Source organism: Chiroxiphia lanceolata, chromosome 1, assembly GCF_009829145.1.
Source record: "Chiroxiphia lanceolata isolate bChiLan1 chromosome 1, bChiLan1.pri, whole genome shotgun sequence".
Lineage (NCBI taxonomy): Eukaryota > Metazoa > Chordata > Aves > Passeriformes > Pipridae > Chiroxiphia > Chiroxiphia lanceolata.
In genome coordinates, this window is record NC_045637.1 from 113775325 (window position 1) to 113797538 (window position 22214).

At 37.8% G+C, this 22214-nt stretch overlaps 1 protein-coding gene across 1 annotated transcript in view; it reads left to right on the forward strand.

Annotated features, from left to right (window-relative positions):
- OSBPL10 (oxysterol binding protein like 10) overlaps positions 1 to 22214 on the forward strand; it is a 113872-nt gene that overhangs the window by 37055 nt on the left and 54603 nt on the right. Inside the window, exon 4 of the mRNA XM_032676731.1 lies at positions 4973 to 5164. Coding sequence (XP_032532622.1) covers positions 4973 to 5164 — 192 coding nt within the window. The remainder of the gene's footprint in view (positions 1 to 4972; positions 5165 to 22214) is intronic.

Here is a 22214-nt window from a genome sequence, read left to right on the forward strand (position 1 = left end):
TGATAGTGTGTGACTTCTCGTAGCTCTAAAGCTGCATGCAGAGGTTGGTTCTGTGCTGTGTATATGCAGAAGAGTAAAGGAATGTCATTTCAGTATTTATTATTCTGAGGAAAACATCTGTGGCACAGTGCCTGTGAAAATGATGATTATCAACTATAAACAGATATGACAGTTCACTTCAGAAATTATTTTATTGATCTCTGGAACATTGCATTTACTTTCCAAAATAAACAAAATTATTTGCTTCTGGTAAACGGTGAAAAACACTTCAGCTTCTTTGTGAACAAGAAGGGCAGTCTCTAGGGAGAATGAGTCATGAAAACAGTACAGTTGGAACTTACTGTTCTACAACTACATTATTTTAATTGTTAGGATTTTTGATATCCTAGTGGAAGCCTTCGTTTTCTACTTTTTTTATCTGAGGGATGGACAGTCTACTAAAATAAAAATCTTAACCCAAATCTGTATTAGCTAAGCATACTTTAGCTAACTTTAGGTCATAAAACCAAGATGAACACAAGTTACAAATTAATCTTTTATTAGCTTTTTTATTATTCTTTTATTGGTTTCATTTTATTAGCAGGCAAACTGTTAGAGCAATAGTAAAGTGTAACCTCAGGGAAGAATATTTGTAATCCTTTTGGGATGCTTCAGCCTGTGGATTTCTTGACTCATTATTGGAACCATGCATTACTAATTGTTGAAGAACTTATGTCTTCCTTTCATCAGACTTTCCGCTATCTTTTTATTTATTTGTTTGCAAGTCAGAAAGCAGTGAGACCAAAGAAAATGATATGTGATAATGATTGGAGGGACAGATCAGTCATACAAGCAGCTGTAGGGGGAAGAACAGGGGATTAGGAATAAAGATCCATCAGTTACTGTCATTACTTTGATTTCCTGCGAGAGTGACTTTGATGACTGTTGTAGTATGATGTGTAATTAGAGTGTTTTTAGCAGTGAAAAACTTCACATAAGTTTTAACATTATAACAAAAATGGAAATTTTGATTTTTGCGCAGCTGTGTGTCAGTGCAGAAGGGATGCTTGTCATTCCATGTGTCTAATCTGAAAAAATTCTGCAAAAGACGAGTCAAGTATTTGGCTGGGACATAGGTGTTGACAATGTGCTATAAAAATTCAAAACTGCCTAAGGGGCTGAGTGTGCAGTTCCTGGAGAGTCCTCTTCTGACAATGACAGGAAGAAGCTGTCAGAAGGAATTGGATGCCGCCCCCATCTCCTTGGACTGAGCAGGCACAGTGCTCTGCTGCTGTTCTCTGTGGCAGTGGAGGAGGGGAGTCCAAAAGGTTTTGAGTGTTTTGTAAAAACTGCCTCCTGCAGACATTCACCAGCACTTTGTGTGTGACTGCTTTTGCAAGTTGTAAGTTGGAAATTTTTGTAGTTATTGTGGGGCCTTGCCTAGAGGTAGTTTCATGGGTAGCCAGTGATTCTGGTGCTGAGCTCATTTAAGGTTTGTGTGTTATAGATGTCCTCTAGAGAATAATCCCAAATTAGGTGATAGAGGATTTGTGCTGTGGGCTGGTGGAGTTTTCTGGCATGTTGGTTGGCACTGTTGGGTCACTAGATGGGTGAGGGGTATAAAGGGACAGAAAATGAAGAGATGAGGAAAACTTGCTTATAGACCTGTAGGAGCTGATCACAGACCAATGTATTTGACTCTGATACTTGGCACAGAATGTGGCTGTACGTGCTAATTCAGGATTGCCAATCTTCCTGACTGGATGAACTGCATAGGATTGATAACTATCTTGGGCTGAGAGCAGAAGAGGACTCCAGTAGAGGTTCACTGGTGATGTCTTCTCCCTGGAGATCCCGTAGCTCTATTGTAGGGCAAGGTATGGAGCTGAGTGTCAGGCACACCAGACAGTGGGATATGGTCAGCCCTTGCTAGGCTATGTACTTATGTATGTAGAGATTTGAGTTTACCTAGTGTACATGAAGAGGCAGCCTTCTTAAGCACCACCCACTACCCATGCACTGTTTTTTCTGATTATTCTCTCCTGATTCACTGATCCCCAAACTCCATGCCCTAAATGACTGTCTACCAAGAGCTGCTGTGGGCTGCCACATGCCTTTGCAAAACTTCATGAAGAGCCATCTTCAATGCACTGTGGTCCCACAGACTGTTTATTCTGCCTCTAGTCATAGTTTATGAGTGTCAATGATGTAGCCCAGTGAGTTGTGATATGAACTAGGGAAAATTTTGTATGGAAAAAAAAGGTAATTGGGATTAAGAGACTCCTAAAATGATGAGCATATCTATTTTTTGGAAATGTGTTCGCTACTTACTTGTGATACAAAACCAGTTAAAAAAATTGCAGGTAGCTAGCAGCTTTTGTATGAATAGTTCACTATCAAATTTATGACTCCCAAACCTAAGTGGGGTTTGGCAAAAGGCATATCATGTTAGTTGGCATGGGAGAAAATGTGTGGCATGAGCTGCAGTCAAGGTGTCTGTTGTGATCCATGGGTCAACTGCAAGTAGTTCACTGCAGTTTGAAACACTGTCTTGAGGAAAAATAGCATTGCATTGCCAAATAATATCATTGATATAGATATTGACTTTAGAATACACGTGCATTTCAATTTATAAACATATATCTCGGAATGTGCATGTTAAATGAGATTGTTTTGGCAGCTGCTTTTTTTTGAAAGCTGACTCTTTCTTAGAATTCTTTCCTGATTTTGTGTTTAAGCAGAAACAGTGCCTGGATTTTTCTGTATTAGTTTTGTGTTACTTTTGTGTTTCCTGCAGATCTAAAAGTCTCCCCCAAGAAAATCAAAACATAATAAAACTTAACTTCTCACAGAATATTGTTTTCTTTTAAGCAAAACTAATGGCTAAACTCACTGTTTCACACTGCTGCTGTTTATCAGAGTTTTAGGATCTGTTTAGCTATATGAAAGTAGCAGCCATGTATTTTTAATATTGTGATTGCATGATACTGGAATGTCAGTGATTCTCAAAAGATTTAATCTTAAAAACAAAATAACTTTTTATTAATCTGGAAGAGAAGTTGATTTTATGATGAAAAATATGAAGTTATGTTGTTCTTCCTCTGCACCCTAAATGTAGTCTAGAAGTATTCTGATGGTAGTCAGTTTAAAAACCAAACATCAGTAAAGTATATTCTGCTATTATATACTAGGAATACCCTTTTTCTGTGAAACTTGTATTAAAAAAGGAAATTCAATCACACCCAGTTTCCCTTATCCCATTGTTTCTCCCAAATACCTTTTCCTCTGCCTTTTATTTTAATTGTAGTTATGTCTAAGCAATGCTCTTTCAAATGGAAGATGAATTATAAACCTGGAAACCTTCTGCGCCCTTCTGACAAATTACAGCCTGTGCTGCTTTTTTGCCTTAGCATCAAATCCAGTTTTAATGCAATTGTGATTTATCAGCCAGGACAGATAATTTTTGAACAGATGCTTATTATTATTATCTTATTGGCCATGGTAACAAAGAATATATTAATTTCAAAAAAGTCAGACCGTCATTTCTTGGAAGTGTTTGTAAAATTTTGAGTCCAGACCAATGGAATAATAATTTTTTCTGTGAGATTAGCAACTCTTTGCACAATGACAATGTGATAAGCCTTTTTTTTAAACCTTCAGATACCTCAGAAACTCTAAAGTCTAGTTTTGTGTGAGGGTGGCAGAGGGATTGTGTAATTTATTTCTCTCCCTCCTTGGCAGTGCCAGATAATCTGCCTTGTCCTTTACAGTCAGCGTAGAGGTAACATGAGGCCTGACTTTAATTCCAGTATTGGTTGGCACCTGCCCACCTTAGATTTAAAGTCTTTTAATGGAATCACCACTGAATTGTGAAAATTGACCTGTAAGGGATAAGAAGGGAGATTTGTACCCAAGGAATACTTTTGTGCACTTGCCAGCAGACCTCATGTTGATGGTGGCTGGCTTAGCAATGTTGTAGGCTGCCATCATTACCCGTGCAGGGTTTGTAGGAGAGGTGAAACTGTGTTTCACCCATGAGGCTTTATATTTACTTCACTGTCTTAAAGTGCTACTATATGTCACCATCTAAACTGATTTGTGTTTCATGAGATAAAAGTTACTCTGTTTGAGTTTTAACTTTACAGATGCTATCAGCAGTTCAAAAAGAAGGGAAAAACTCTTTTATATTGCACTTTTATATATGATGTCCCATCGTGCTCTAGTGCCCATCTGTGCTTGATTGAGAATTACTGTCCCACAGACCTCCTGGAAAACTTGTGTTTGAGGTCTGCAGAGAACAAACTGAGATAGCAACACTGACAGACAGTTAGATAACAAAAAAAGTTCTGAATGTTTTGACTGATTTTTATAGCTTGTATGTTAAAAGTATTCATACTACAGATACTGTTGGAGATTTATTTCTGGCCTTTTTTGTAAATAGGGTTTATCCCAAGCTTACTCCAAAATGTGTTGATGTTTTTAGGCTACTTTTTGTTAAAATGTTAATGTTTAATTGTTGTGCCTTGCCAAAATTGCACCTCTGATGTTAAAAACAACAAACATTACGCTGTTTCAGATGTTCATCAGGTGAAAGCCTTTTTTCTTCTTTGCTATTCACACCAGTTTGGTGAATTGTAGGTCAGTGGTTTCATAAAAAATATCTGTGCTGGCATTGTTATTATTGCCTGCAAAATCCTTCCTAAGCTTTCCTAAAAAGTAGGATTGTAAGAACTTAGCGGCATGTTATTATGTAAGAATCTGTGAAGATTTTTGTGAAGGCCAATTTCAGGCAAGCCAAGAAACAAAGGCAATAGCTCTAATGTTTCCCAAGAACATCTCTGCTGAACAATGCAGATGGTTCAGAAAGAATAAAGCAGTTACACCTCCAGATTAGGTTTATGAGGAAAGTAGAACACCACAGATCTGTAGCCTGAATTGTACATTATTAATTGTGTAAAGGTTGGTAATATCACCATCCCATTGCTTGTTCTAGAACATTTCATCGTCACGAAGTAGAAGCTCATCTCTGCTGCCGCCTGGGACAGTTAATTCTGCATCTCCCAGTGGCCAGAAACACATGAGTCAAAGTGGGCCAACTGTTGTAACCATCACACATCACAAATCACCTGCAGCCGCTCGACGAGCAAAGAGCCAGCGATCTGGTCAACTCAATGAAGTCAGAGAGGTAAGAGAGAAAAATCTGCTGTTTTGCTATAACTCCGAAGTGTTTACTTTGCTTCAGAGTAAGAAATGGAGTCTGACAAGTCAACGATTCTCTTTGTTTCCTACTTTGTTTGACTGCATTGTTTTGATCCCTTCTCTCAGTAAGAGGTGGTCTTTAGTTCTGGTTCAGCTTCAGGTCAGGTGTATCCAGATCTTTTTATGCTGATGTTAAAATCAGTATGCACACATGCTTAAAAAATGAAGTAGATCGGCTACAGCTCTCAGATTTTGCAGTAATGTTGCACTACTGAAGGAACATCTCTTTGAAGCTGCGTGCAGCAAAACCTTTCAGATTGGAAAGCGGGCCCTGAAGCCTTTAAATATAACTGGAAGAAAGTACTTTAGGTCTGATGAATGTATGTGAACGAAGGCATAGTTCCCCAGACTCAGCAGTTTGTTCCTATATGGCTGTAGTCTTACCTTTGTTATCAAGTTTATATTGCTGGTCTTGTGATGGAAGAATGCTTTGTCTGTATCAAATGCATGAAAACCAAACAAGAAAGCATATTTATTTCAAAGCCTGTTTACCAGTGTTTAAGAAGTATAACTTATGTACCAATTTAAGTCTATCTTCCAGACAACAAAAATAGTACAGAGTTTTAAGCTTAAATAGTGTGCTAGATTTTCACAGAACTCACTTTCATCTTTCATTCCTTATTATTTTGTTGTCTGTCTTTCATGTTAAGAATTTGAATAAATTCTTGGTGTGTGCTCACAATGAAGACTTAAATGGCGCATCCTGATGAAGAATGCCTGTTTTTATTTTGGTTAACACTAAAAGTGAAGAGCTCATTGTCTGAATGTCACCCACATTTTCTTTCCATTATAAGAAACACACCTCTCTTTGTCTACCAGTCATCTCCTCAACTTGTTTCTAGCATACTAAGTGTATTTGCTCTCAGGCTGTATTCAGAGTGCACCTTAAACCCATTAGTAAAATAAACAGTGGGAGCTGTTGCAGCTTTGTCAAATGAAGCTGTGTAAGGCTGAAGGGAATTGAAAAGAGAGTGTTAATATATGTGCTGATCATAGTAAGTTGGGAAGGGAAAAAAATCATTTGCAAAGAACTACACTTCGAAGAATTACATACTAACCTATAGTAAAACAGTGAATAAGTGGCCAGGTATCGTCCCTGCAGAAAACGCTTGTGCGTTGCTGACTCATTTGTTTGCAGTGTATTGCAATGGGATGTCATTCCAAAAACGTAAATATTACAGGACTTTAAACTGTAATGATGGAAGGTAATTATTTTGCTCTGCTTGATATGAGTGATACTTCACCTGCAGCACCAGGTCCTGTTGGAGGGCTGCAATAAAAAAAAAAATCTTAGGCATCGAAGATGTTGCAGTGGTCGAAGGTGAAAAGAAATGAGTGCTTTTCTGGGAATGGAAAATGGTACTAAGATAAACGATGCATAAGAAAATTTTATAAGGCAATATGTGAAGTTTACCTTTTTGTGTACTGGATATTTTTTTTTCAGTGTGCTACTTCTTAAAGAAGAGAATAACAGTGTAAAAATCAGACCTTATACCCTCTTTTCCAGTCTCGCGTAAAAAGTGGCTGCTTGACTGCTTGATGTTATTTCCATCTTGTAAAGGAATAAGTGTGATTTTTCCAGATTAAGGAAGCAGATTTTATTTCAATGGCATGCTCTGTGCATTTCCTTCTCCCCCTTTTTCTGGAGGGAATCAATAGACTTGGGTATGTGCTACCTGTTTTTTCAGGGAATATTCATGTTCCTTATATGAGTGCAATAAGGTAGAGTTATTCCCTTCCTCAACACCCAAGTCTTTGCTTTTTATTTGAAAGTTGTTTGGTATGATTTGGATGAGGGGAAGAGACTGCAAAAGGATTATAGATCAGTGTTAGTATTCCCCTGATAGAATGAAGTCATTAAAGCTTTGACATGCAAATAAACTTTCTGTTATGGTACTATAAATAGAACTATGTTAACTAATTTACACCTTGTAAAATACAGTAGTCAAATCAATGGAAAGAGTTGATACACTTCTGGAAGATCAGAGGAAGCATGTGTGTTTTAAATTTCAATGGTAATGCTACTATGTTATATATGAAATCTGTGAAAAACAAGAGGTGCTGCAAAAGAGGCATCCTTCACTTGGGACACGTGCTCTTCACTAGCTTGGACAATGTTCCTGAGAAAGTGTTGAGCTTGAAATTGCTACTCAATTCTGGACTTCCATGATTTGGCCATATTATTTGGAAAAAAGTGAGGTGTATCTCCATGTTGCTAATAGGACAAAGTATACTGTATTTTATTTAATGTAACGATGTTTGGTAATACTTGATTATTCTTTCTCCCCTTTTTTCCTTTCATAGTAAGAATAAACAGCACATTATTTCTTTCTGTGATTTGTTCTGGCTGATTTAATTTTACCGGCATAGAGAATTTTAGTATAAAGCAAATTGTAGCAAAGATGTCCATTTAGCACCAAACTGTCATGCAGAAGTATATAAATGTAGTAAAAGCAACTGTGTGGGTCTGCAAAATGACACATGTAATAAGTGTTTCTGTTGTGAAATTAGAATTTTACCTTTTTTCAACATTTTGGTAAGTTAAAATTGAGCATAAATATGGAACTTTTGACTGCTATAAAAATGTGTGTTTTAATATTCAAGCTACTTTTGTATGGTGTTGAATTGTAAATGATCTCAGGAGCATTACTTTTCATCATAATGTAAATTCTTTGCTGTTTAAAATAATATTGTTCTCTTAAATCAGATTTTTGCTTATATTAACGTGATGTTAAAAGTCTGGTCCATACTGATATATGGAATGTTACATCAAAACTAAATTTCAATGTACATTAATTTTAGGAGAGCTGATCTGCTACATGTTGCCCTTTATGCAGAATTATTAAAGATTCTACCTCTTTATTTGGACCATAAATTAGCAGTACTTTCAACTAATTTTTTAGTAGGTGATTTTATAGTAACCTAAGTCTCTGTGGTCTTAAAATTGAATTCTGTTTTTTAAATTATGCATATTATTATCCTCTTAGAAATTTATAAGTGGTACGCTTGCAGATTTCTTTACTGTAGGCGGTTAAAATTAACTGGAACATTAAGCCAAGCTTCCACATCACACTTCGTCTTAAATTTTAACTGTTACTGAACTAAATAATAGTGGCACACTTCATCTTGATATGGTGTTTATTTTGGCTGAGGGTGTTAGTATGACTATTGTATGATCTCTGCCAGTGTTACCATTGTTGTTAAAGAACCAGGAATTGCAGCGTGTGAAGATTTTGTAGCAACTTATATTAATTATTTACAGAACTCTACACAAATTTAATGGAGTTAGCTAAAAGAAGTCCCGAGAAATATTTCTTCTCAGAATTTTAAAAAGTCAGTGAAGGAATTTCTGATCCTTTTGAAATCTGATCCCTTTGAAATCCCATTTTATGTGACAGTGGGCAGTTCCAGAACTACTACTTCTTACATGTCCTTTTTCATGTATAAATATGGTTACCATTTGTTTCTGCATGAATTAGGCAACCAGGTGATAGTTCTTTGCTTCCTCCCTTACAATATAGGAAAATCTAGGACCTGCACCTAGGGCTTCCTGGAGTGAGGTTCACCAGCAATTTTGTGTGGGCTGCAAGTGTCCAATTTTATGTGGTTACTAGGAGAAGGAGATGATTCTAAAACACTGAGGATTTTTCAAGTGAGAAGTGAATGTCTTCAGGTCACTGTAATATTTGGATAGCAAAATTAGATAATGTAGTTAGCTACTGTTAGCAGAAAAGGCTGTTGTCTGTGGAGAACGTTGAAGAATTATAGCACTACACAGACAGCATTGTAGATGAAAAAGGAGATGCAGTACTTCAATCACTTGGGGAGGCATTCAGCTTGTGAGACTTTGACATATGTGAACGTGCAAACACATACACTAAGCTGTATTTTGGTGTTAAAGCTTTGTAGTCAGTGTTTAAACTGGTACTGGGGGAAATCCTGATGATTTTTGATCTATGCCAGATTTTACTTTTCAGCTTTGAAAAAGTCAAGTTTTGCTTTTTATTTCACGTCAATGGATAAGGTCAATCTAGTGTGAGTTCTAGCAAAAAGAATGCTGTAGGTCTAGATGTTTGGCATAGCATTGAGGTTCTGCAAGGTTGTGCAGTAAGGGCGCATGAAGAAAGTTGATTCAGCTCCTCGAACAGGACATCATGCATAAACAGTGTGAAGTATGCACAAAGAACATTTAAAAAATCCTGCTAATAATTGAAGTGTTTTTGAAAGGATGTGTCTAATTTTGTGTATAACTATTTCTGTGTAAATAGGGAAAAGTGCTGTATACTAGAGCATCGCTTTCACTGGCAGTTCTCACCTTGATTTTGCAGTGTAGGAAGATGAGAGCTAGCTTTGTGACAAAAGTGACCTTCAGGCCTGCATGAGTAATAAATCAAATATATGCTTTTGGGAGATGAAAATGGTTTCATCATGTTCCCCTAAGGGGTGGATGTAACATGGACTGCTAAACTGTGCTAACTTCAGTCTTTCTGACCTGGTAATCTAGGTGCTTTATCAAGGGGAGAGTGATAACCGTGGACTGTATCTGCAGTAGCACTCCTGAAGTCAGTGCTGCTGTGCCTTTGCTAGTCAGATTTAGAACTAGTTAACTAAAATCATGGCTATTTTTCTTTCCAGACATGTTTCAGTATAAAAGGTGGCTTTATGATGTTTGTGGCTGTTTGTGGTTGATTCTTTTAACTAGAGTCTTCCTGCACTTCAAAACTACTTTAGTAAATACACTGTACATAGGTTTCTCAGTTGGACTGTCCAAGGCATTTCATCTTTAATAGATACTGCAGAAAGTGTTCATACTGTTTCAAATCTGAAATTGGATTGTCCTGTTTCTGTTCATTTGGAGAAATAATATGGTGGTACAGTGAGTGGCAGTTTTGGAAAGGGGGGGGAAAGAACACAGAGGAGTAACCTTTGTTAGTTATAGCTTTCAATTTTTTCTTGGACTTGTATGTAAAATATCTTCCTCCCACCCTCCACTATACATAATAAATTACAGGTAAGGGCTCATCCTATTTGATTATCTTTCATCAAGTGTATCGTATCATATACAAAATAAGTAGTCTATAACTATAGGTGGATGCTGGTCAGAAAATGAGATATGTTACTTAATAACACTACATCTATGCTTTATACATATTGTATGGCATGTTTATTTGTTTGCAAACTCACCAGCATTTAATTTTAATTATCTACAACAGGTAATATGAAAGTGCTTGCAAAAAACTCACACCAAACCCAGCTGTTTCTCAGAAAGCAGAAATTTCTTCTTGGCTAGCAGTAGTGAAGAAATGACAGCAGGAAACCTTTGGGTCAGTTCTGTGTCCATTGAAGTCAATGGAAAGTGAATGAGACCTTAAGCCTTAATTCAGGAGGTGATATTTATTTGGCATAGGACATGCTAGTGTAGGTTATATGACAGCTAGTACTATTTAACTGTATTTAGACACACTATTCTAATTGAGGAGTACTGTAATACAAATTTATGTTGTGGATATGTTTAACAGCTTAGTTGTAGTTGAGCTGGCTGATACTAAAAGGGTTGTTCCCAGCTGTATTTTAACAGGAGCCATTATAATTTGTTTAGGGCCATTAGACCTGTAACAGTAAAAGCCAGTTTCAAACCTAACATGAGGTCTGAAAAGGGCAGCTACAAGTGTCACCATTGCACTTTCTTCTGAATTGGCCTTGGCCCCAGTTCTAGAAACGTGTGATCCTTGTGCAGCATAGAGAAATGTTCTCCTGGCTGTACAGCAATGTTTGAGCGATTGCCTCTTCTTTGTCTCCTTATAGACAAAAAGCGAATTGAGAACATGTAGAACAGATGCAGTTATTTGATGCCTTCTGTGGCATTTTGTTTGGAGGCTATTTGACTTGTCTATAGATATCTCATCTCTTATGTCTGTTTATTCTACCTCAAGTTAGTACTGCTAAGATCAATAGAAACTTGTCTCCTTGGGGAGTAAATAGGATGTCTAAATCTCTGCTAGTGTCAGTCTAGTACCTCCCAGAGTAGTAACTGTGCATGTGCTTATAAAAATTATTCAGTAAGTAGCATTAACTGTCTCACTTTGGGGATGAGGAGATGTAAATTGTTCTAATACTATAAACCAGTAGTTCTTATCACATGAACATGAGCTGAATTATTTTGTGATCTCTAAGCCTTTACCTTGCATTTACAATATGTTTGAGGACACTAAAAGTGCATATAAGTTACACCTTCCTAAACTACACCTTATTTTGTGCACTTGATTTTGTATTCAAAGGATTGAGTCATCCTGGATTCCAGATACTCAGGCAGGGAGAATTAAGGTTGCTATGGGAATCGTAGAGCAAATATTCTACTAAAATTACACTGTTCGCCCATATAGGTTATGTCAAGAGTGAACTTGGCTCATTATTTCTGAGATTCCCCCTCGATGTCCCCCCCATCCAAATCTGAAAAATGCAAATAATACAAACATGGCTTCTTTTCATGGTTTTTCTTCAGCCTATAGTTTAGTCATAATTGAGCATGTGCAAAGATGATAATTTTCAATCATTTAATAAATGGCAATTTATAAATTAGGGATAATACAGTGCGTACGATAACTACGTTCAGAGATTGCTGCAGCATTCATTTTCTTAAGCAATTACAGAGAAGCTAAGATCACTCTTTACAGTTATTAAAACATTTCATTAAATTTCAAATAAATGGTAGGTTCCCAAGGGAGCTTGAGAGAAGTCAGATTTGAAGGGAATTCAGTCTCCATCTTTTGTGTGCCTTCAAAACTGTCACTTAATTCTGTTTTACTTAAAAAATTCAACTGTTCTGTTTTATATGCATATATAAAACAGCATAGAGAATCATAGATGTACCTGCATATTCGGAAAACTACAAGGCTGGTTTCTTTCACAATTAAAGCACAAATTTTGCAGTAGTTTCAAGTTAGAGTTCACAGCTGGAAAATGAAGCTTTAAAGAAAACATACTTCAGTAAATCTTTTCTCAGATTAGGGTATCACATCTCATGGCCTTGCTTTTGGTATGTGTTTCTGGGTGGCTGGCTGCTGCAGCAGTGATTATCACAGCAAACCCGGAACATGACAAGGGGCACCTTCTGCAGCTCTGTTTGTAATGCAAATTACTTCTTCCAACTTACATGGGCTATTTTGTTAGCCCACACTTACATGCTATTTTTATTAAATTAAGTAGAAGATATTTTTGAATGTTCTCAGTAGTAATGGATGACAATGTAATATTAGGTGGCTAGCCAAGTTTCAGATATTAAGTACGGAAAGTACTTACATAAATGCCCTCAAGGAGAAAGTAACCATAGAAATGGCATATATATTTTAAGCGTACCATTAAGTTTACATTATTATATACTTCTATCGAGGGGCTTACTATAATCTTCAGTTCCTTGTGTAACACCTAAAGTGCTGTATGCTGCTCCGCGAAACTCAAGACGTTTTGAGTTTACAACAAACATGAATAGTAAGCACTATAGTTCTCAGTTGTTTACTAAAGACCTGATCTCTAACAGCTTTTGCTACATGTTCTTACTGTGATCTTGGTAATGCTTGGCTTGCAGGTTTTGAATGCTTTGGAAACTGTGTTACATCCATGCTTTTGAGCAGCTGCTTACCTGCTTCTTGGGTCCAATTCTGATTTCTGACAATATGCTTTGAAAATACGATAAGAAGATAATTACAGACTCATAGAATCAGCTGGGTTGGAAGGGACCTCCGAGATCATCAAGTCCAGCCCTTGATAGAAACATCTCATCCAGCAAGCAAACCAGAATTATGTCTGCCTGAATCTGACATATGCTCTAAAGCAGCTTGGAATTATAGGTTCTAGACGTATATATACCTGTAACTGAGGAATTATTTTTGGTTTTTATTGTGGTTCATGTATTTGTCTTTTCCCTTTCCCACTTCCCAGGAAGCATAGTCTTATGTTCTTGCACAAATTTCTTAGCATGTTTTTCTGGTGGTATCGACTGTTTTCTGGGATAACTGCTTGCAGTTTTTCTCAGAGAACCCTATTATCCAACTGCAGTCTGCTTGATAGGTCTAGGCTGGCAGACACAAAACACATGGATTTGTGGGAAAGTTGCTGTATAAAAGTACTTCAGCCATATTACAGTATGTCACAAATTGGCTACTCAAAATTGTAGTAGTGTATGTTGAATCACTTTGGTTCTGTAAAGTTAATGATGTCAACTTAAACCAGTTGACAGTCAACTTTGGGATGGTATTGGGAAGTCAAAAGGATGGATTTGGAATGCTTTGTCAAAAGCTATAGAGGTACACTTTATTCAAGACTCAGGAATGGCAAGATTAGATAGCCTTGATACTGTCAACTCACTTGCTTTTCAGAAAACACGAGATGAATTGACTGTAATATGGGGAAGTAATATGTACTTTGAAAGTCATTCCAGTCTATACCGCACACCTGAGAGTTTTTTAAATGACTGAAACAAAATTTTGTTTTGTGATTGGACACTACAAGCTAGGTGGCTAGGTGGGAGGAGGGGTGAAAGGGTATATGAGCAATCTTAAGAAAGGGAAGGAGCACTGGAACTGTCCATCAGAAATTTGCATAAATACTGTATGGGATTTTGGACTTCCCTGAGTGGTTGTATGTGTATTTATGTATTCCTAGCTGGAATGGAATAATAATAAAAATTAAAAAAGGTTCAGAGTTACATTTTCTAGCACCAAGTGTTCTGAGAGAAACCTCCTCATCTTTGAAGCTACTCATGTTGAAATGTATATTTTATGTTCAACATGGCCTTTTCTCTTCTGAAGACTAATTTCACTCAAAGTCCAAACCTCACCTTATATCAATAGTATAGTCTAGCATGGTAAACTAATAGAATTTTCTTGTGATTGCTGATGTTGACTTAATGGCTAGCAGCAACCTTTTAAGTGCTCTTTGGAATGCTTGAAATTCACAAATGTGCCTTAATTGCTGGTAATCAAAATATGCTTTCCAGCTCTGTGCTGTAGCTGTTAACTTCAGCAAAGTGATCCTTCTGAACTGTGTAAGAAAAACTGCTACTCAGAAGAGCCCATACAATAACATCTGCTTATGAGTAATGTTTAATCGCTAAAAATAATGACTTAGCAAGGTAATTTTTATGGTAAAATTGCATAAGAGTAATTTCCCAGAAGGTGCTTTTTATAAACTGTGCTCTCAGTGCTGCATTCTGTGGTTTAAAATAGAAGAGTGTACTTCCTGCTTGGCTAGATGGCAACCAGTGGCCATTGAGGATTTACTTGAATTTGCAGATTCCTTCCTCTTCCTTCTCTGATTTTTGGTTCTTGATCGCTGAAAGCAAGGGGGTTCTGGAGCACTGTGGTGGGGGAATGACCTTGGGAGCAACTGTTTCCTTTTTTCTGCTCCTCTCTGAACCTCCCCTCCCCTCCCTCCGCATTTTTTTCTCAAGATCCCGACACTCTGTTCCCCTTGAATTGTCTTTGATAGTAAATGGTAGATCTCAATAGGTGACTATTAGTAGTATGTGGTTAATATAGCAGGTAGATTATAAAATACTCAAGAAAAAGGATCATGGTGGGGGGACCCAGCACTTAGTAGTTGTGTTTTTGTACAACCTGGTCGCAAATGTCATGTGTTACCTTAGATATGTGGAATATTCGCAGGGAACTCTAACACAACAGGCAAAAAAGAAAACCTGTAATGTCTCCTCCAATATGCCCTGATTCCCAGACACCTCCCTTCAGTGGCCAAGTGACCAGTGGTAGCTTGATACTGATCATTTTGCAGAAGAGTAGCCCACTTACTCTGATTTGTGGGGAAAATCAGTGCTCATTGAAACAATTTGTCTGAATCATGTTCTTTCACTTGTGTATTTATTATGGCAGACAGCTCTTACTAAAAAAGATTTCCCTTCTCACCTAAAGACTTGTGGAGTAGCTCCATGAAACTCTTAAGAGAGCTGACACTATTAGAATTGTAGTACTTTGGTTTGTTTGTAAATCTTCCTCTTCTACAGGGAAAAGATCATGAAGTTTATGTTGGTTTGGGAGGGAAAAAGCAGGGATTCTAAGAATAACTAGCAGATTTTGAGAGTATGACAGGAAAAGCCTTCCCCCTTCCCCTATTTTTTCCCCCCATCTATAAAATATGAAGGCATTCAAGAGAAGCTGAATATCTGAGAGTATTGATTACGATTAAAAACATCCTTTGGTTTAGAAAATCCAAGATTGTCTGTCTGCTGAAATATTCTCTGGCAAAATTTGACCTTTTGGCTTAGTCTGTCTGTGTGGACACAACGTCTTTTCCTCACCCCTGTCTCCAGTTGTCTTTGTCATTCAGTAGCTCATTTCTCAGGTGAGGAAAAAGACAGATGGAATACCGAAAGTATTCATTTAATCTTAAGTCTGGAATTGTCATAAGGAAGTCTGGTAAGGAGTCGTCGTGAAGTAGCAAAGGGAACCTTGTGATTTGTTTTGGCCCAAAGCAGGTGAGCTGTTTTGTGGAGATTGCTGGAGGCATTCTCAGGGATCCTGCCAGAACTGCTTAGATCCTCTATACTAACTGGCATATGTGTTGCAAGGGCTGTGAATTTCTCTCTGGTGTCTCTATTTCCTGATGTGAGAAGCAGAGTTCCATAGAAACACACAGAGAACACTCAAGTTGTCCTTGGGAGTGTTTTGCACACGAATAAAGTGTCTGCATAAAGTCCTGGAGAATGTTGACAATCAGAGATGTCATACACTCTTTGGTATTTAAGGATAGATCTTCTAAGTGTATCCTGTCTTTCATTCTTCTGAGCAGAGAGATGCTTTTGTAGAACAGGTAGTTAGGTCAGCTTGTTTTCTCACTGAGCTTCTGCCTCTTTTAAAGGATTGAAGGAAAGGAGGAGCTTCCTCTCGTATACCTGGGTTGCAACAAACTAAAATTTCTTTGAAAGATAGATTAATTTTCTTCCTCTGCTACTGCAAGGAATGTTTAAGGCTTCCAGAACCCTCAACAAAAAACAACCTGTCTCCTCTTTTTCCTCTCTCCTTACGAGTCCAGTAACCTTAGGGACTAAAGCAATAGTATTCAGACCTAGAAAATACAAAGTCTGATTATTGTAGCTGTGCAAATAATAGCAAGGAAGCTTGGAGGTGTGATTAATAAACTACTGGATAGTAGGTTAGTGAGCAAGAACCTGTAGTTCATCAAATGAATAATGAATGTTGTCTTCACAAAATAGAATGATAATATGTTGTAAGGATATGCAGCAAGTGTCCAAGTTACAGAATTTGAAGATATAAAATAGGAATTGAACGTGTAAAGTCTGGAGCATAGGATCATGTTTAGTCTATGAATAAATTAACTAACCAATTTTAAAAGTTCATTACAGGATTAGGTAAATAACAGTTGGTCCTAATGACATTTGATCTTTGTTCTGTAAGGCTTTCCTTGCGAGGAACCACCCTACTGAGTGAGCGGTGAGAAGACTGAGCACAGAAAGCCAAAACAAAACCCCAAAGGAAATAATGTTTTCTTAACTGAGACAATAAAGATAGGTAGCAACTGAACTTTTCAGTTTTTCCCGTAACAGAGATTATGTGGATTCCTGGTTAGGGAAAAGAGAACAAGATAACGGATGGGGGTTGGGGGGAGCTTGTTTTCATCCTCCTTTGAGGAAAGAAATTGAATTATAAAAGTAGAGGCAAGAACTGAAAAGAAAAAGTGTACCCTGGTGATTAGCTTCCGTCCTGATTGTTAGAGGTATAGTTCTGTTTGTTCTGTCATTTTTTGTGTCTCTGTCTGTAAATTACATGCCAAGTGAAAATTAACTTGCTCCTTTGAAGCTTCATTGATAGGATGTATGTGTCTAAGCCTTAATAACTATTATATAACAAGTCATTCCAATTTTACTGTTCATTGTTTGCTTAGTTAAGATAATTGAGGTCAAGCTGACTGCTACCCTGAGGTGACAATAATGGAGAATTTTGTGCTTATTCTCTGCAGTGGGAAAGAGGAGTAATGAAGAAAGGACAGCTGATATGGATGTCATTATCTCGTTCCATCTTTCCAAGATATGAAAACATCTCACTCGGTGTTCTAGGATCCTTTCTTAAAATATTTTTTCTCATTAGCATAGTAATGTTCACAAAGGCTACTGCGGGTCTTCATCCAGATTGAAGCTTTGTGGGTAGAATTCTCTTGTTTGCAGCTCAAGGAGGTCTTTTTGGTCCAGAGATCAGATATTATTGTAAGGGAAGTGTACAGATATGTTGCTTGTGAAAATTAAGCATGTTTGTAGTTATCTGGTCTTGTACACTAGACAATTTTAGAGCTGAAATGCAAAATTGTCTTGACAAGAGACTTTTTGTTAGATATTGCGAAACTTCCAGCAGCAATCTCTGTATTTAGTTCTTTCACTTCAGTTATATATTAAGTTGTAATTTTGCCTTCCTAGCTTGCATGCTATGGATGAAATTTCATTAAAAGATCTGTTATATGACTTTACAGAGGAAAAGAGAGAAGTCTATAAATCTTTGTCAGAAGATTTCTTTCATCAAGTAGTAAGATGCACATAGCAAGTGACCGTGAGTAGTCTGAGAATGCTTTTCAGAAGTTAGGTCAAGGCAAAAGTTCACTTGATCTGCAGTGGTTATGCCTAACTAAAAACAAAATGCATTAAATAGGAACCCTCCCCTACATTTCTACAGCATTTGTAGAAGTTACCTTAATTTGTCAAACTTGTCAGGTGAGGTATATTTTTTGAGCTTGTGATTAACAGTATTTACAGTAGTCTTTTTGCATGCACGGTTATACTCTTTCCTTTTTCATAATAAATGGTTTAAAGTGGAAAATATTAATGGAAATGGTGTGGAAATGGTGAACTTGGGCTTAATTGGTAGCTAATGTGTCCAGTTAGTGACTGGTGTGATTGCTTTAGTGACATTGGAGTTCTAGGTATTGGTATCTTGCATTTTGATAAATTCTTGGTAGATGTGTGTGTGTACATGTGTGTGTATATATATATATATATTTATAACTTGTATATATATATATAACTTGTATATATATATATAACTTGTATATATATATATAACTTGTATATATACTGGTTGTCAGTTCTAACTTTTGATATTTACAATATGACAGTTTGTGGTGTTGATGAAATACAGGTCAAGATTGCAGGAGGAGTCCTTGCTCAGGGTCAGAACTGATGACTGTATTAGGTTCACATTGGCAACCCAATGTATTGGGTTTACAATGGCTTAGAAGGTTTTTTATTTTTTGTGTGTAGACTTTCTTCTCTTCTGTCCTTCATCTGCTTTTGCTTTTAAGAAAAGCAGTGTTTTATATTAAATAAAAGAAAAAACCCTGAACCCTTGTGGCATATGCATGTTTAATAATGAGAGGCCAGGTCCTTATACATATTACTTGTGGCTTACTCTAGGGTAGTTTGAAAAGCTGGTCTCACCTTCTGTCCTTTCAGTGTTTTGTGAAATGTTTTTCTTCTGGTACTATTGCCTAAAAAGCAAAAAACTAGTATTTCCAGAAAGTGTGTGTGTGTACATGTGCGTGTGTGTGTGTGTGTGTATGGGAGAGAGAGACTGTGTTTTCATATTACGCTTCATTAAAAAAACCCCAAACAAAGCAACCAACTAATCAAATCCTGCCAGAAAAGCACGAAGCAGCAAATTGGCTCCTTCCCAGCCTTTGAAAGCAGTAAACTTCTCACAAGAACAGCTTGCCTTAGTTGTAAGGAAGTGATGCATGTTACTTTTCTATTACTATTTAAATTTCTAAAAGACTTTTCCATGCAACTGTTTATTTTTATAGATACTCTATTTTTCATATAAGCATTTTCTATTGTGTTTATTTTCCCATGTTTTAAATAATTGTTTTCAACTTGCATGCAGTCAGTAATGGAAAGGATTTCGAAGTAAAAATCACTGCATTAAATCTTTCAGAGGAATTGCCTAGAGATAAGTCATCAGACAATGTGCTGCTCGTGATGGTGTGCAGAGATTACCACGGTAGCGAAAAAGAGTTAACTGATGGAGCGGAATGTCTCCTTGATAAATGATTTCTAACACATCACAGAGGAGCTTGATGATACAGAATTTCCGTGGGTTTTCAGCGCTAAAAAAACATTTTCCTTTTTCTCCAGAGTGTTTTGGATTTTTTTGTACACATGGGTAGGCATATCTTAATACTGACTATAAAAGGGTTCAGTACTAAAATTCAAACTAAATTAAAATTTAAATTGCTCATGTGGACATCAGATAGTGGCTGGGGCGGCCTGAAAAATCTTCATGTTTTGTGTTCTAAAAGAAGGGTAGGATTATCTGAATTATTTAAATCATTACATAGAAAGTCAGGATTGGTGACACTGCTTATTTTCTTGGCCAGCTCCACGTGGCCTGTGTGACAAAGGGAAGAGTGTCTGTTTGCTCTTTGAGTTAATATAGCTGATATCATTCTTCCTTTGCTTTGGGGAACTTGAAATCATTGTCTTGGGAGATGCCCCTGAAGCAGCTGTGGATTGGGTAGGTTTATAGATAGCATAAAGCTGGTGTTTACTTTAGGTTGTTGTGATGCACTGTGTTAATTGGGTGAAATCCTGTAGGATCAAAAATTCTTGAAAAATGTTCTGATTATCATAATACACACCTGGCCTGGACAAACAGACTTAGGGCTGTTAGTCCTGGAGTCTGGATAACAAGAACATTTAAAATAAAATCATGTCAAGAGCAGTTGTATCCTCTTACATTCAGATGTGGCTATTCAGTTTTCTTCCTTTGCAGTTTCTATTTATTTCTGTTGTAAGATGGGAGGAAAAATCTTGAATAGAGAGCTTATTATATATAATAATTGGGAATTTCAGAAACAAATTGAAGCGCTAAATCAAAAATGACATTCAGGTTTTGTAAGATGATTTCTCTGCATTGGAAAGATTAATATATCACTTAGTATTTTAACAAAATATTGAATTACTGTATTTTTTTCTCTTAGCACAGAAAACAGCACCTCAATTTTTCATTATTACTTCCTAAATTATTTTGTTAGAACAAATTTTAGTTTATTTACTGTATGAAAGAATGTTCTTTCTTCTTCTTAGGTCTGAAACAAATTTCTTTGCAGATCTAGAGTATCTGATGGCCTTTTCTGCTAATCTTCCACATACTATGAGGGTGACTCTGAGAGTTAGAGTAGTTTCTACTTACTGTTTCATTGGGATCTTGTCTCTTAAGCATTTGGTCTCTTACATGGTGATTGGCTGTGTGTTCCCAATAGGAAGATCCAGGAGGTGCAGTTCCATCTGTGAAGGAGGAGTTAGCAGTTGCTGCGGTAAGTAGGGAGACCAATCACCCAGGATTTTAAGATAGCTTGGAAGAGGAAGAAGCAGGTAGCAATGGAAGCTGTGAATTGGCTGGTTTGGAGCAAGTGGTAGGGAGAGGGTGACCTACCGAGGAAAACATCAGAGATGTTTCCTGTTGCATTTGATCATTTGGGGAGGTGTCATTGGGTGACAGGTTTCTTTGAGTGTAGTGTCATTCAGGAGAACTGTATTGGGTTTGCACGGGAAGGTTTTGGCAGCAGAAGGGCCACAGAGGTGGCTTCTGTGAGAAGCTGCCAGAAGCTTCCGTACATCTGACAGCGCCAATGCCAGCCGGCTCCAAGACCTGCTGCTGGCCAAGGCCGAGCCCATCAGTCATGGTGATGGTGCCTCTGGGATAACAGATTTAAGCGGGGGAGAAAACTGCTGCTCAACAGAAGCCAGAGAAGAGAGAATATGTGAGAGAAGCAACTACAGACACCAAGTTCAGTGAAGAAGGAGGGGAAGGTGGTGTTTCAGGTGGCGGAGCAGAGATTCCCCTGCAGCCCATGGTGAAGACTGTGGTGAGGCAGGCTGTGCCCTCGTGCAGTCCCTGGAAGTTCACAGCAAGCAGATATTCACCTGTAGCCTGTGAAGGACCCCATGCAGAGCAAATAGATCCCTGAAGGAGGCTGTGACCCTGTGGAAAACTCATGCTGAAGCAGGTTTGCTTGACAGGACTTGTGAAACTGTGAGGGACCTGTGCTGGAGCAGTTCATGGAGGACTGTCTCCTATGGGAGGACCCCGTGCTGGTCAGGCAAAGAGAGTGAGGAGGAAGGAGTGACAGAGACTTCCCTGTCCTTATATCTACCCACGAGCCTTTTGTTGTACTTTTTCTCCACATGTCCAGCTGAGAAGGGGGAGTGGTGGGCACCTGGCATCCAGCCAAAGTTAGCCCACCACAAGAACATCGGTGATACCTGAGAATTTGACAGGCTAAAAGGTCTGAATCTACTTAAAGTTTTCAGGAGCTGCTGTTTATAGGGAACATGTGTCATCTGCTTGTTCTCCTAAATGCAGACCTACTAATGCTAGATATTTGCATGCATATAATTCCTTTTAATACATATCGATGAGAACACAGCTGTGTTGGGCAGGGCACGTCTCCAGGATGAAGGACCACCGCCTCCCTAAGATCTTGCTTTATGGTGAACTTACCACCGGCTGCTGCAAGAGAGGAGCCCCGAAGAAAAGATACAAGGACTTCCTGAAACAGCATCTCAGCCTTGGCCATATTGATCAACATAACTGGTCTACTCTGGCCTCAAATCGGGAGGCCTGGAGACACACCATCTATAACGCTGCTGTCTCCTTTGAGAACGCACGCAGGATCACTCTCGAGGAGAAAAGACAATGCAGAAAGAACCGTGTTTTGCAGAATATACCATCTAAGGAGTCTTTCTGCTGTGCCTTTTGCAATCGGACATGTCTATCTCGTATTGACCTCATAAGCCACCAGCGTGCCTGTAACAAATGTGGATAGAGCCTTCCCAAATCTTTGTTCGCGAAGCCTAGCCATGACATGTAGTCCTGATAGTTCTTTCAGTTTTTCTATTTTATGTCTACCATAGAGTTGTATTTTTGAAGTTTCAGTGCATTTGTGAAAATGTGCAGTTTCTG